General features: G+C 45.7%; 1 protein-coding gene across 9 annotated transcripts in view; it reads left to right on the forward strand.

The window, feature by feature from the left end:
- Positions 1–8,112, forward strand: part of LOC121532258 (liprin-beta-1) — a 46,602-nt gene extending 38,490 nt beyond the window's left edge. For all 9 annotated transcript variants that reach the window (XM_041838094.2, XM_041838095.2, XM_041838096.2 and 6 more), the window contains 11 exons: positions 1,721–1,880; positions 2,345–2,482; positions 2,924–3,074; positions 3,515–3,626; positions 3,894–3,982; positions 4,444–4,566; positions 4,886–5,011; positions 5,227–5,415; positions 5,624–5,788; positions 6,140–6,205; positions 7,025–8,112. In XM_041838094.2, coding sequence (XP_041694028.1) covers positions 1,721–1,880; positions 2,345–2,482; positions 2,924–3,074; positions 3,515–3,626; positions 3,894–3,982; positions 4,444–4,566; positions 4,886–5,011; positions 5,227–5,415; positions 5,624–5,788; positions 6,140–6,205; positions 7,025–7,108 — 1,403 coding nt within the window. In that variant the 3' untranslated portion in view covers positions 7,109–8,112. The remainder of the gene's footprint in view (positions 1–1,720; positions 1,881–2,344; positions 2,483–2,923; positions 3,075–3,514; positions 3,627–3,893; positions 3,983–4,443; positions 4,567–4,885; positions 5,012–5,226; positions 5,416–5,623; positions 5,789–6,139; positions 6,206–7,024) is intronic.
- The last annotated feature ends 7,134 nt before the right edge of the window (positions 8,113–15,246 follow it).

The following is a 15,246-nucleotide window of genomic DNA, read 5'->3' on the forward strand; positions in this document are numbered from 1 at the left end:
GTGGCCACACCAGATACTGACTGTTACTTTTGATTTTGACCCCCCCTTTGTTCAGGGACACATTATTCAATTTCTGTTAGTTACATGTCTGTGGAACTTGTTCAGTTTATGTCTCAGTTGTTGAATCTTGTTATGTTCATACAAATATTTACACATGTTAAGTTTGCTGAAAATAAACGCAGTTGACAGTGAGAGGACGTTTATTTTTTTGCTGAGTTTATATTACATTTCAGAAATCATGATTAACCCAAGTCTTATTCTAAGTCTTGGTGGTGACCTCGTTATTTCAAGACTTAATGAAGCATGCTTCACGCATAGAAGGTTTGAATTTCCACTCTAAACATTAGACATTTGAATAGAGGTTACTTACTCTCAGGCAACCATTAGACCATGGCAAGGCATTATCGTTGCTGCTATTTTGGTATATCATTCTACAGTAGCTACAGTAGACATCCTCACATACAACCACACCCATGTTACCAGCAATTATTCCTAGGCAAACCGCTTTGTAGGAGCAACATGGCTGGATAACATCAAAGGTCAGAGCCTTTTTTGTATGTTTGTTCTGTGTGTCGGCAAACTGCATGTACATTCTCATTTCTATTTCTGTTCAAACTCCCCTCGCACCAAACCATATCCCGGTCTTATAACCAGATGATGTCATCTGCAATGATGCTGCCCGGATAGTCTTCATGAAGTTAATTTATTTCCTAGAATGTTATGTTCTACCTGATGTTTTGGCTCATATCAGTTGATCCGCTGTTCACTATTCCTGAAAGCTAAATTCAACTCCAAATGTTCAAATAACCTTTTTTGTAAACCCACTAAACACAGTTAGATCCTGATTATGTTGTGGTTTCCAAACTTAGACCACCTCACCCTCCCATGTACAAGTTGAGCTCAGTGAGGCGGTCATGCATGCTGTAACCAGAGGCTTAGTGAGTCTCATTTAGGAATGTGTGTGGATGAATTACACTCTGTTCAAGTTTTAGGATGGTTCCTATATCTCTTCAGGTATAATATTTATAATATTGAAATGTGAATTGTATGCATTTCAGTCCTGTTTTGTCTATACACCAGTGCATAACTAGTCTTTGACTACAACTAAAATAAAAGCACTCTTTAATGCTTCAGGAGTCTCCACTCCATTGCATGCAGACATTAACAGACCAGATTGTCTGGGTATTAGTGTTGATACCATCCCCATGATCTCTCTGTCTGGGAGTTGTGGTGTGGCTGGCTATAGGGTGTGTCTGGGCCACAGCCTCTGGCCCTGAGATGCAGATATCTGTGCATGGCTGCATCTGAAATGGCATCCTATTCCCTACAGGTGTAGAATATTTGACCAGTTTTTCACAGCAGCAAAGTAATCCTGCAGCAACAGTAAATGTGAATTGTTTGGATTATAATTAATGGCCATTTTTGTAGGGGTTGATACATTTTTAGTTGGGGCAAATCAAGTCTGACCTTTTTTAAAGTGCAAATTACAAACTTTAGAAGCCTATTTAAACCTTGAAAACACTACAAGTTTGCATTTCCTGCTGTGCAGAACATTTCCTACAATGACAGGGAGATAATTTAAGATCCTACACCTGATTATAGTGCACTACTTTTGACCAGAGCCAAAGGGGTGACATTTTGGACGCACCCCACAGCTGTCACCATGGTGGCATGGCAGTGCTGATGCCCTGTGGTCATTGCTGATGTCCTGTTTGTACAGCTGAGATTGAGCGAGAGGGGGGCACTGACCATCTGGACCTGGCTGGTCTACCCCAGAGGTCAGCCAACAGCGACAGCACCAACACACTGACCAGTGTGACCTCCACTACCTCCCCCGAGTGCAAGAAGAAGTCCAAGGGAATTAAGGCGCTCTTTGGAAAGTGAGTGTTAAAGATGTTTGGTATAGAACTCTTGATGACACTGTCCTGTAGACATCAAGATTGAGTTTGGGATGCCTGGGTCATATTCATTAGGCATCAAAACAGAAGGAAACTGACAAACAGGGAGGGAGTACTTGAACTTGTCCAGTACAAAATGCTTATTTTTTGTTTTCTGTTGCAAAACATTTTGCTACGGTTTGCCCTAATGAACACAACCCTGGTTAATATTGATCTGATTTAAAACTCTGAATTAAGTCTGACTAATCAAAGAGCCTGATAAACTAAGCTTGCAATATAAGGAAGAGAAACATGTTTTGTGTATTCTTTTATAAAAATTAAAATAAATAGCTTTCAGCTATGGTAACCACAACCATGGTATATTTAGCTTGGAGTCATAAGTGCACAACTTTCAAACATGACACGACTTGAATTTAATTAATGTATTTTTTTTAATTTTCTTTAAGGCTGAGGAGAAGTCAGTCCACCACGTTCAACCTGGACGACAACCTATCAGAACCGGTCGAGTTCAAGAGAGGTGGAGTCCGAGCCACAGCAGGGCCCAGACTGGGCTGGTCCCGTGACCTACAGAGATTACCCAACAAGTTAGTGTGCACTGTGAACTCACCTTGAATTAATGAGAAACAACAAGTTAGTGTGCTCCGTGCACTCCCCTTGAGCAATGAGAAACATCATGTGCGTCCTTTAGCTTTCTGTGTGCTGAAATACACAGAGAAAAACAATGCTAGAAATGACTCTCTTACACTACCCTTATCCGGACATGTATTCTGGTCCCAGATTTGTTGGTGCTCTCTTGCCAACTCCTACAGGCAGAGAGAGCACAACCAGATCTGGGACCAGGCTACTTGTGATGACAAGGAAGTTCAATCTAAACTAGTCCGGTTTTGCGCCCTACCATGGTCAAGTCATTCTGAAATGCTTCCCAGCAAAACAACTTCATGGTCATTGTTAGAAGGCAATACTGTGTTCCTTTATGAATGGTTGACCCACGTTAAGTCAGCATGTCCTCATTCTTTCGCTTGTAGTGACCTGGACACCCCGTTTGCCCGCTGGTCCAAGGAGCAGGTGTGTGACTGGCTGCAGGAGCAGGGGCTGGGGCTCTGTCTGAACATGGCCTGCGTGTGGATCTCTTCTGGACAGACTCTGCTGCAGGCCTCACAGCAGGACCTAGAGAGGGTGAGCACTGAGCAGGAGAGATTGTATTTCAATGAGACTAACCTGTATGAATTAAAAACACCTGGACTCCGCAGTACAGCCAGATGTCATTTGTATTTATCCCCTATGAGGCAATTCGCCCCATTAGGTTTGTGGTTGACGCAACCCAGGTGTAAAACAACTATTGATGACGCCACAGGCTATGTATTAATTGTACTGTACGTTAAGGACCTTAAATATGTGTCAAATAATCCTGTAAGGGATGGGTCACTAAGTGTGACTTTACACGTAAATGAAAATATAATTCATTCAGCACTTTGTTAACCTAGGCACTGCCTCTCTTTATACTCTGTGGCCAAATATACTGTACTCTATGACCGGAGAAATCAAATGGATGGAACTAATCATCTGTTCTGTCCTGGGGGTGTGGCTCTGGGTGGTTGTTATCTCTGTGTGTTTAGGAGCTGGGCATCAAACACCCGCTGCACAGGAAGAAGCTCCAGCTGGCCCTGCAGGCCCTGGGCTCTGAGGAGGACGACAACAAGGGCAAACTGGACTACAATTGGGTGACCAGTGAGTAGATTAACTGCCAGTAGGGGAGTCAAGGTTTAATGCTGGGGTTTTACTATGCTTAACATCTCATGTTGTCGAAATGATATGGTGGGCGTTTCAAATTAATTGTAATCCAATAAACAAGTTCTGAATTTGATTCAAGTGCTCTCAAGATGTAAGTTTGATAATTTGATTTCTAATGGGGAAATGGACTGGCAGGTTGACAGATCCCCTCTCACCCCCCTTCCCCCCTCTCTCTCTCTCCCCCTCTCTTGTCTCCTCCCATAGGGTGGCTGGATGACATTGGCCTGCCTCAATATAAGACCCAGTTTGATGAGGGGAGGGTGGACGGCCGCATGCTGCACTACATGACAGTAGTGAGTGTCGAAGAGATAGACAGACGCATAAGAGTCCTGTCCTCAGGCCAAGCATGGATGGGCCTGATCACATTCAGAGCCACAGATGGAGATACTGTATGGCTCTAGGCCTAATGATCACACTGCCAGTTCACATTAGGCTGAACAGACTGTACAGCATGGACTACAAAGTGTGATTAGGAACACTGGAGAAGGCCTAGTCTCACCCTCCATGGACGCAATGACTACACAATGGCTTGATACAAGACGGCAAAAACAAATACTAGACATATACCACACTACTATTAGTACAATCAAATAGAATCTCGTCAGATTGTCGGACCTTACCTGCTGGGAAATTGTTGTTTTTTCTTTGCGCAATGGTAAAATCCTCACTAACTCAATGTAGGAGTCCTCCTGCTGACTATTTCCATCTGACCTGACACTGTTGTAAAAATTATTGTTCCTGTGTCCTCTGTCAGGATGACTTGCTGTCTCTGAAGGTGGGCAGTGTGCTCCACCACCTCAGCATCAAGAGAGCCATTCAGGTGCTGCGCCTCAACAACTACGAGCCCAACTGCCTGCGCCGACGGCCCTCCGACGAGGTAGGTCCACTGGACCACTGGTCTTTTTCATTAGGCACCAAATAGAAGAAAACGGACTGAAACAGGGAGGGACTACCTGGGCACATTTTTGCTTTCCGTTGCAAATGTTTTAAATAGTTTTCCGGTGTGTTTCCTGATGAAGACTACCCTGGTTCCAGGAATACATTAACACTAGTCAGTGCTACTGGACAATCCACTTTTTGCTGTGTACTCCTTCTCCACTTCTTCAAGCTAAACAAGTGTTAACAAATCCTGGCGCTCAGTCATTTGTTCTGTTGATAAACACATTATTTTCTCTCTCTGTCTCCTGATTGGTCAGAACAACATCACGCCAGCAGAGATCTCCCAGTGGACCAATCACAGAGTGATGGAGTGGCTGAGATCAGTGGACCTGGCGGAGTACGCCCCCAACCTGAGGGGCAGCGGCGTTCACGGGGGTCTCATGGTGAGAAAGAATGATCAGAGAGCCTTTGATCCAGTTTAATGTGGCCCACAGTTGTCTTGGTAAAAGAAGAACAACTTTTTTTTTTTGTGAAAAATTACTAAATGACTAAATCCAGATGGAGACTACATAGAAATGACAATGGGTTTTTATCTTACAATGAGAATGGGATGTGACTCAACCTAGCTCACATCTCACAATGTTCCCTCTTACCCCAGGTGCTGGAGCCTCGGTTCAATGTGGAGACCATGGCCCTGCTGCTGAACATTCCCCCCAACAAGACCCTGCTGCGGAGGCACCTGGCTACCCACTTCAACCTGCTAGTGGGCTCTGAGGCCCAGGGGCTCAAACAGGAGTGTCTAGAGAATCCCGACTACACCTTGCTCACCGCCACCGCCAAGGTCAAGGTAGGGGTCAAAAGTAATGCACAATATAGGGAATAGGGCGCCATTTTGGACGTAACCATGGTTTTAGGTAGGGGTAAGGAGTGATGGAGAAGGGGAAGATGTGTGTTTGGGTGGGGTAAGAAATTGTTCTAATCTGTTTGACACTGGTTTTGGTTATGAGCTGTAGTCTCAATTTATTATAATTTGAGAAATAATCTGTTCACACCAGCCGAGGAAGATGTCGTTCGGTAGCTTCGGCAGCCTGAGGAAGAAGAGGCAGGATGACAGTGAGGAGTATGTCTGCCCCATGGACGTGGAGATGCCAAAGGGACGTAGCTTCCAGAAAGGCTATGAGCTTCAGCTCTACGAGGACGACCTGGACCGGCTAGAGCAGGTAAACTTTAGTCTGGTCCTAGGTCTGTTTGTGCTGTCTTGCCAACTCCTATGGTCATTGTCAGACCAAGCATTTTGGCAAGACATTTCTCTGTAAAGGCTGCATGGTGCTCATACACACTTAATAAGTTCTCCAAGTAATTGGTAAGTCATCACATCAATACTTAGATTCAACCTCCACCTTTTAGATTGTTCTCTACTCAATGATTCCAGGCTGACCTTTTTGGTCGTTCACTGCCGTGACAAGAGATGGCAGCACTGTGCCTAGTTTCTGTATTCGCTCAGAGCAGCTGAACACTGACAGATCTTCTTAGTAATGGTGTTGAGTGTCAAACCATATCCGTTATTGTAGATGGAGGACTCAGAGGGGACTGTGAGGCAGATCGGAGCCTTCTCCGAGGGCATCCAAAACTTGACGGTAAGAAGGAATCTTTTCTTTTTTTCTGTTTTAAATGTGCTTAAGTGTTATGTTGATATGGTTTATGGATAACAATATTTAAGGGTATAAGCTCTACAGTGCTTTTAAGAAGTATTCATACCCCTTGATTTATTCCAAATGTTGTTGTTACAGCCTGAATTGAAAATGGATTAAATATGTTTTCTCATCCATCTACACACAATACCCCATAATGACAGTGTAAACATGTTTTTAGAAATTTTTGCAAATGTATTAAAAATGAAATACAGAAATATCTCATTTACATAGGTATTCACACCCTTATGCTATGACCCTCCAATTTGAGCTCAGGTGCATCCAATGACTTTTGATCATCCTTGAGATGTCACTACGACTTGATTGGAGTCCACCTGTGGCCAATTCAATTGTTTGGACATGATTTAGAAAGAAACACACCTGTCTAGATAAGGTCCCACCGTTGTCAGAGCAGAAACTATACCATGAAGTCCAAGGAACTGTCCGTAGATCTCCTAGATAGAATTGTGACGAGGCATATTTCATTTTCAATAAATTTGCAAACATTAAAAATAAGCAAAAAAATTGTTATTATGGCGTATTGTGTGTAGATGGGTGAGAGAGAGAAATTTATTTAATCAATTTTGAATTGTGGAATAAGTCTAGGGGTATGAATACTTTCTGAAGGCACTGTATAAATATATAAGGCATTTGTGACATAAATATACATTTATGACATAAATATAGGCATATTTCAAATGGGTCCTTACATTTCTTCTCCAGTATTAATTTCTTAGTTCATGCATTGTGTCCCTGTGTTTCCAGAGCATGCTGAAAGACGATGAATTTTTCAAAGAGATCTCCAACTCACCCAACCCCAGCATAACAGATGACGATTCCAACGTGTGACGCAGACCGTCGCCATGGGACCCTGTGCCCTAGTGCCGTTGTGAACCAAAGTCTCCACTAGCAGACCAGGATTCAAATACTATTTGAAATATTTTAATACTTCAGCTGTGCTCGTTTGAGCTTGCCTGTTGGAATGCAATGGGAATAGAAAAGTCCCAAGATTGCAAACTCTGCCTACCTAGCACTCCAGGCAGGCTAAAGCAAACGCTCAACGTATTTCAAAGAGTTCAAGTATTTGAACCCGGGTCCTCCACTAGCACACAGTCCAGACTCCACCGTACCCCCAACAACCCTCGCAGAGCAAGCACCAGATCTCCTTTTAGTATTTTAGATGAGGCATAAAAAAATACTTTCTTAAAGAAATTCAAGACCATGTCTGATGTCATGTGAACTGATACACTCCACTGTTGTTTTTGTAAGGTGCCAATCCATTTTAACTGACCTTTTGGGAGAGGAATTATTTCAGAGCAATACTCACCATAGTTTGCCTACCACTTGGATACTGGAGACATTTGTAGTAATTGTTTTTCTTGCATTTGCACCGATACCGTACTGTATGTATTTAGCACAATACACAGTTCAATGCATATGATTCCTGTTTAAGTGTCATCATTGCATGTTATTGAAGCCTTTCTTGTTGCCAAAATGTTGTACACCTGCTAATGGAAGACATACTTTTTGTTTATCATCATTTGTACTGAGATAACTAATCTTAAATATTGCCAAATAGCATAGTTATTTTCAGAGTACCGTAGCTAGCCTGGGTTCCAGTCTATTTCTGCTCTCTTGCTAACTCCTTATGGAATTGTCATGCCAAACATATTGTTGGCAAGCGAGCAGAAAGGGCTACGTTGTAGCACGTTGAGAGAGATGAAGCAATGCAAGAATGTCTCAAAAGCAATCCTACTGTTATGCAATGCCCTAACCACATGAGAAGAAAGTTTATACTGTGTACTGGTTGAGATGCCACCCATTTCTAAGGTTAATAAAGTAATTTAAACAGAGTCTGATGTCTTTCAATTGCTCAAGTAGGAGACTTGGAAATGTAGAACATAAAGCGTATAGGTCATTTTTGCTCTGCAGTGCAGATTCAATAACATTTAAAAGCCTCCATGTTCATACAGACCCTTGTTTTTGTCAACACCAAGCAAATAAAGGGATACTTGACAGTCACAGACCATTGGGTAGTTGATAGTTGCCCAAATGGAACAACTGTGTACGCTGTAGCCTACCCATTGTGTGCACTTTAAATAAAGGTTTGACAAGCCACTATTTGCAGCATGATGAACAGATTAACATAAACACATTTCTGTTAAGGCAGAAGTAGAGTATGCTGCGCATGTGAAACCATAACTGAGCCACCTCATTCACAACTGGCTGCTCTTGATGTAGTCTGAACAATGTGTTTTGCATGGAAATGACCTTGATCTTCCAGCATGATATATTGGTGTTGAGCTGAACCAGGGATACTACTGCGACTCAATAATGAAGAACTGATGGAATGACTAGAGGTTTCATTGAAGAAGGAAAACAACACTGAACTCATCTAAGGGTCTTGTGAATTGTGTAAATGGTTTTAGTATTTTCGATTTGTCTTTCATATGTTGGCTCTAATGGGAGAAACACTTTAATTTGCTCTAGACTAAAAAGTTTGCTCTAGGTTAAATTTGAGATTTTCGATTTCAGTCGAATAGGTTGAAGATTGCTGCCAACATGGGCCTAGGAAACTCTCAGGAGTTTGCTGAGGAGATCCAGAGGCAGAGGGACATCCAGTCTGAGGTCTTCTCCCGGGCGTCTCTCTATGCAGCCCGCCAGCTGAGGACCTACCTGGGTTTCCAGGACCCCCAGGACCAGCTGCAACCCAGTACCGGTACCGAGTCAATGTGGGGGGGTACAGGTTAGTCGGGGTAATTTGTACATGTAGGTAGGGGTAAAGTGACTGCATAGATAATAAACAGTGAGTAGCAGCAGTGTAAAAACCAATAATAAATAAGAATAAAATGAGGGGGTCAGTGCAAATAGTCCGGGTGGCCATTTGATTAATTGTTCAGCAGTCTTATGGCTTGGGGGTAGAAGCTGTTAAGGAGCCTTTTGGACCTAGACTTGGCGCTCCGGTACCACTTGCTGTGCGGTAGCAGAGACAATAGTCTATGACTTCGGTGACTGGAGTCTTTGATGGCTTTTTGGGCCTTCCTCTGACACCGCCTAGTATATACTGTAGGTCTTGGATGGCAGGAAGCTTGGCCCCAGTGATGTACTGGGCTGTACGCACTACCCTCTGTAGCGCCTTACAGTCGGATGCCGAGCAGTTGGCATACCAGGCGGTGATGCAACCGGTCAGGATGCTTTCGATGGCGCAGTTGTAGAACTTTTTGAGGATCTGGGGACCCATGCCAAATCTTTTCAGTCCCCTGAGGGGGAAAAGGCGTTGTCGTGCCCTCTTCACAACATTCTTGGTGTGTTTGGACCATGATAGTTTGTTGGTGATGTGGACACCAAGGAACTTGAAACTCTCGACCTGCTCCACTACGGGCCCGTGTTCAGCCCTCCTTTTCCTGTGGTCCACGATCATCTCCTTTGTCTTGCTCACGTTGAGGGAGAGGTTGTTGTCCTGGCACCACACTGCCAGGTCTCTGACCTCCCTATAGGCTGTGTCATCATTGTCGGTGATCAGGCCTACCACCGTTGTGTCGTCAGCAAACTTAATGATGGTGTTGGAGTCGTGCTTGGCCAAGCAGTCGTGGGTGAACTGGGAGTACAAGAGGGGACTAAGCACGTACCCCTGAGGGGCCTCCGTGTTGAGGATCAGCGTGGCAGATGTGTTGTTGCCTACCCTTACCACCTGGGGATGGCCTGTCAGGAAGTCGAGAAACCAGTTACAGAGGGAGGTGTTTAGTCCCAGGGTCCTTAGCTTAGTAATGAGCTTTGTGGGCACTATGGTGTTGAACCTTTTGTCCAGCTGTAGTCAATGAACAGCATTTTCACATAGGTGTTCCTTTTGTCCAGGTGGGAAAGGGCAGTGTGGAGTGCGATTGAGATTGCGTCATCTGTGGATCTGTTGGGGTGGTATGCAAATTGGAGTGGGTCTAGGGTTTCTGGGATGATGGTGTTGATGTGAGCCATGACCAGCCTTTCAAAGCACTTCATGGCTACCGACGTGAGTGCTACGGGGCGGTAATTTAGGCAGGTTACCATCGCTTTCTTGAGCACAGGGTCTGCTTGAAACATGTAGGTATTACAGACTCGGTCGGGGAGAGGTTGAAAATGTCAGTGAAGACACTATAAAGAAGACACTATAAAAGGCATTTAGCTCGTCTGGTAGGCTCGCATCACTGGGCAGCTCGCTGCTGGGTTTCCCTTTGCAGTCCATAATAGTTTGCAAGCCCTGCCACATCCTACAAGTGTCAGAGCCGGTGTAGTAGGATTCAATCTTAGTCCTGCATTGATGCTTTGCCTGTTTGATTTCTTATAAGCGTCCGGATTAGTGTCCCGCTCCTTGAAAGCGGCAGCTCTAGCCTTTAGCTTGGTGCGGATGTGCCTGTAATCCGTGGCTTCTGGTTGGGATATGTACAGTGGGGAGAACAAGTATTTGATACACTGCCGATTTTGCAGGTTTTCCTACTTACAAAGCATGTAGAGGTCTGTAATTTTTATCATAGGTACACTTCAACTGTGAGAGACGGAATCTAAAACAAAAATCCAGAAAATCACATTGTATGATTTGTAAGTAATTAATTTGCATTTTATTGCATGACATAAGTATTTGATACATCAGAAAAGCAGAACTTAATATTTGGTACAGAAACCTTTGTTTGCAATTACAGAGATCATACGTTTCCTGTAGGTCTTGACCAGGTTTGCACACACTGCAGCAGGGATTTTGGCTCACTCCTCCATACAGACCTTCTCCAGATCCTTCAGGTTTCGGGGCTGTCGCTGGGCAATACGGACTTTCAGTTCCCTCCAAAGATTTTCTATTGGGTTCAGGTCTGGAGACTGGCTAGGCCACTCCAGGACCTTGAGATGCTTCTTACGGAGCCACTCCTTAGTTGCCCTGGCTGTGTGTTTCGGGTCGTTGTCATGCTGGAAGACCCAGCCACAACCCATCATCAATGCTCTTACTGAGGGAAGGAGGTTGTTGGCCAAGATCTCGCGATACATGGCCCCCATCCATCCTCCCCTCAATAGGTCCTGCCGTGTAGTTCTGGGCTGATCCCTCACCTTCCTCATGATCATTGATGCCCCACGAGGTGAGATCTTGCATGGAGCCCCAGACCAAGGATGATTGACCGTCATCTTGAACTTCTTCCATTTTCTAATAATTGCGCCAACAGTTGTTGCCTTCTCACCAAGCTGCTTGCCTACTGTCCTGTAGCCCATCCCAGCCTTGTGCAGGTCTACAATTTTATCCCTGATGTCCTTACACAGCTCTCTGGTCTTGGCCATTGTGGAGAGGTTGGAGTCTGTTTGATTGAGTGTGTGGACAGGTGTCTTTTATACAGGTAACGAGTTCAAACAGGTGCAGTTAATACAGGTAATGAGTGGAGAACAGGAGGGCTTCTTAAAGAAAAACTAACAGGTCTGTGAGAGCCGGAATTCTTACTGGTTGGTAGGTGATCAAATACTTATGTCATGGGTTGTTGTATGTAATTATTGTAGGTTAGTATTGTATTCGGCTGAGCCCGGTGAAGCACGAAGCTAGCTAGCTAACCCACTACCTGGACTAGCTGGCGGGTAGCTACTGGCAACTATTAGCAACGGTATAGTTGTTTCACGCCTGAGAGTGCCTGTAATTACGCCAGCTGGCTGCCTACAATAATTACATACAATAATACCTACCATTCAGCTGTTTTCTAACCTCATTGTCTGAACCGTTAACGTTAGATAGTAAGTGGCTACTGTGCTTGAAATTTAGCTAGCTTGTTGCTACCTGGATAGCTACTAGTAAACAATAGCTGGAACGACCTAGCGAACAGACGCGAACTGGCTGAGTCAATTCAGAGGCTAGCTTTGCACTTGGCTAGCTAACAGTAGCTGCTAGGGGTAAGTTATAACCTACATTTGTGTTTTGTTTTTACATATTGGTAGCCAGAGTCGTTCAAGGAATTCGGGACATGGGTGACTAGTTAACGTTAGCTTGGCTCTCTCTGTGTGTTCGTGCCGTGAAAGGAGGGGTTTCTTCTTTGTCTGAAAGCAATGGCTAGCTAGTATGCTAACTATTCTAGCTAACTAACTGGCTGAGTAAGTTGACGACGGACTCGCTCAAGCTGTTGGGACTAACCCACAACGTTAGACACGGACACAAATGATCTGCTTGGCGTGTTGACACACTGGTGGTTTGTTGTGGCCGAGTATTGGTGCTAAACCGTGTTGTTGGAGTCCGGCATGCTAGCTGGCTGTGGCGTCTTATGACTAGGTGCCCTGGACGATTTTCACGGAAGAATACTGTACCAAGTTAGGTAGCTGAATAAACTAAGTTAGTCTATTCCTAGAAAACATTGAACCACTGTAGTTTACAACAATTATAGTTTCTGAGGTGGAAGTTGGGAGAGTTATATTTGGGTGTTGTGGTGAGGGAGGCCCCGCTCTCTCCTTTCCCAAATGTTTAGTTCATTTCATTCCGATCTCCTTTGCATTATTGTAGCCATTTTCTGTAGCCTGTCAACTATGCCTCTGTCTATCCCTATTCTCTCCTCTCCGCACAGGCTATACAAACGCCTCACACCGCGTGGCTGCTGCCTCTCTAACCTGGTGGTCCCTGCACGCACCACCCACGTGGAGTTCCAGGTCTCAGGCAGCCTCTGGAACTGTCGTTCTGCTGCCAACAAGGCAGAGTTCATCTCAGCCTATGCTACCCGCCAGTCCCTCGACTTCTTGGCGCTGACGGAAACATGGATTACCACTGAAAACACTGCTACTCCTACTGCTCTCTCCTCGTCTGACCATGTGTTCTCGCATACCCTGAGAGCATCTGGTCAGCGGGGTGGTGGCACAGGAATCCTCATCTCTCCCAAGTGGACATTCTCTTTTTCCCCTGACCCATCTGTCTATCTCCTCATTTGAATTCCATGCTGTCACAGTCACTAGCCCATTTAAGCTTAACATCCTTGTCATTTATCGCCCTCCAGGTTCCCTCGGAGAGTTCATCAATGAGCTTGACGCCTTGATAAGTTCCTTTCCTGAGGATGGCTCACCCCTCACAGTTCTGGGGGACTTCAACCTCCCTACGTCTACCTTTGACTCATTTCTCTCTGCCTCCTTCTTTCCACTCCACTCCTCTCCTCTTTTGACCTCACCCTCTCACCGCCCCCCCCCTACTCACAAGGCTCATACGCTTGACCTCATCTTTACTAGATGCTGTTCTTCTACTAATCTCACTGCAACTCCCCTCCATGTCTCCGACCACTACTTTGTATCCTTTTCTCTCTCGCTCTCCTCCAACACTACTCACTCTGCCCCTACTCAGATGGTAATGCGCCGTCGCAACCTTCGCTCTCTCTCTCCCGCTACTCTCTCCACTTCCATCCTATCATCTCTTCCCTCTGCTCCATCCTTCTCCCTCCAATCTCCTGATTCTGCCTCCTCAACCCTCCTCTCCTCCCTTTCTGCATCCTTTGACTCTCTATGTCCCCTATCCTCCCGGCCGGCTCGGTCCTCCCCTTCAGCTCCGTGGCTTGATGACTCATTGCGAGCTCACAGAACAGGGCTCCGGGCAGCCGAGCGGAAATGGAGGAAAACTAGACTCCCTGCGGACCTGGCATCTTTTCACTCCCTCCTCTCTACATTTTCTTCATCTGTTTCTGCTGCTAAGGCCACTTTCTACCACTCTAAATTCCAAGCATCTGCCTCTAACCCTAGGAAGCTCTTTGCCACCTTCTCCTCCCTGCTGAATCCTCCTCCCCCTCCACCCCTCCTCCCTCTCTGTGGATGACTTCGTCAACCATTTTGAAAAGAAGGTTGACGACATCCGATCCTCGTTTGTTAAGTCAAATGACACTGCTTGTCCTGCTCACACTGCCCTACCCAATGCTTTGACTTCTTTCTCCCCTCTCTCTCCAGATAAAATCTTGCGACTTGTGACGGCCGGCCGCCCAACAACCTGCCCGCTTGACCCTATCCCCTCCTCTCTTCTCCAGACCATCTCCGGTGACCTTCTCCCTTACCTCACCTCGCTGATCAACTCATCCTTGACCGCTGGCTATGTCCCTTCCGTCTTCAAGAGAGCGAGAGTTGCACCCCTTCTCAAAAAACCAACACTCGATCCCTCTGATGTCAACAACTACAGACCAGTATCCCTTCTTTCTTTTCTCTCCAAAACTCTTGAGCGTGCCGTCTTTAGCCAACTCTCTTGCTATCTCTCTCAGAATTACCTTCTTGATCCAAACCAGTCAGGTTTCAAAACTGGTCATTCAACTGAGACTGCTCTTCTCTGTGTCACGGAGGCTCTCCGCACTGCTAAAGCTAACTCTCTCACCTCTGCTCTTGTCCTTCTAGACCTGTCTGCTGCCTTTGATACTGTGAACCATCAGATCCTCCTCTCCACCCTCTCCGAGCTGGGCATCTCCGGCGCGGCTCACTCTTGGATTGCGTCCTCCCCTGACCGGTCGCTCCTACCAAGTGGCGTGGCGAGAAGCTGTCTCCGCACCACGTGCTCTCACCACTGGTGTCCCCCAGGGCTCAGTTCTAGGCCCTCTCCTATTCTCGCTATACACCAAGTCACTTGGCTCTGTCATATCCTCACATGGCCTCTCCTATCATTGCTACGCAGACGACACACAACTAATCTTCTCCTTTCCCCCTTCTGATAACCAGGTGGCGAATCGCATCTCTGCATGTCTGGCAGACATATCAGTATGGATGACAGATCACCACCTCAAGCTGAACCTTGGCAAGACGGAGCTGCTCTTCCTCCCGGGGAAGGACTGCCCGTTCCATGATCTCGCCATCACGGTTGACAACTCAGTTGTGTCCTCCTCCCAGAGTGCGAAGAGCTTTGGGGTGACCCTGGACAACGCCCTGTCGTTCTCCGCTAACATCAAGGCGGTGACCCGATCCTGTAGGTTCATGCTCTACAACATTCGCAGAGTACGACCCTGCCTTACACAGGAAGCGGCACAGGTCCTAATCCAGGCACTTGT

The sequence above is a fragment of the Coregonus clupeaformis genome, chromosome 19 (assembly GCF_020615455.1).
Source record: "Coregonus clupeaformis isolate EN_2021a chromosome 19, ASM2061545v1, whole genome shotgun sequence".
NCBI classification, from domain to species: Eukaryota; Metazoa; Chordata; class Actinopteri; order Salmoniformes; family Salmonidae; genus Coregonus; species Coregonus clupeaformis.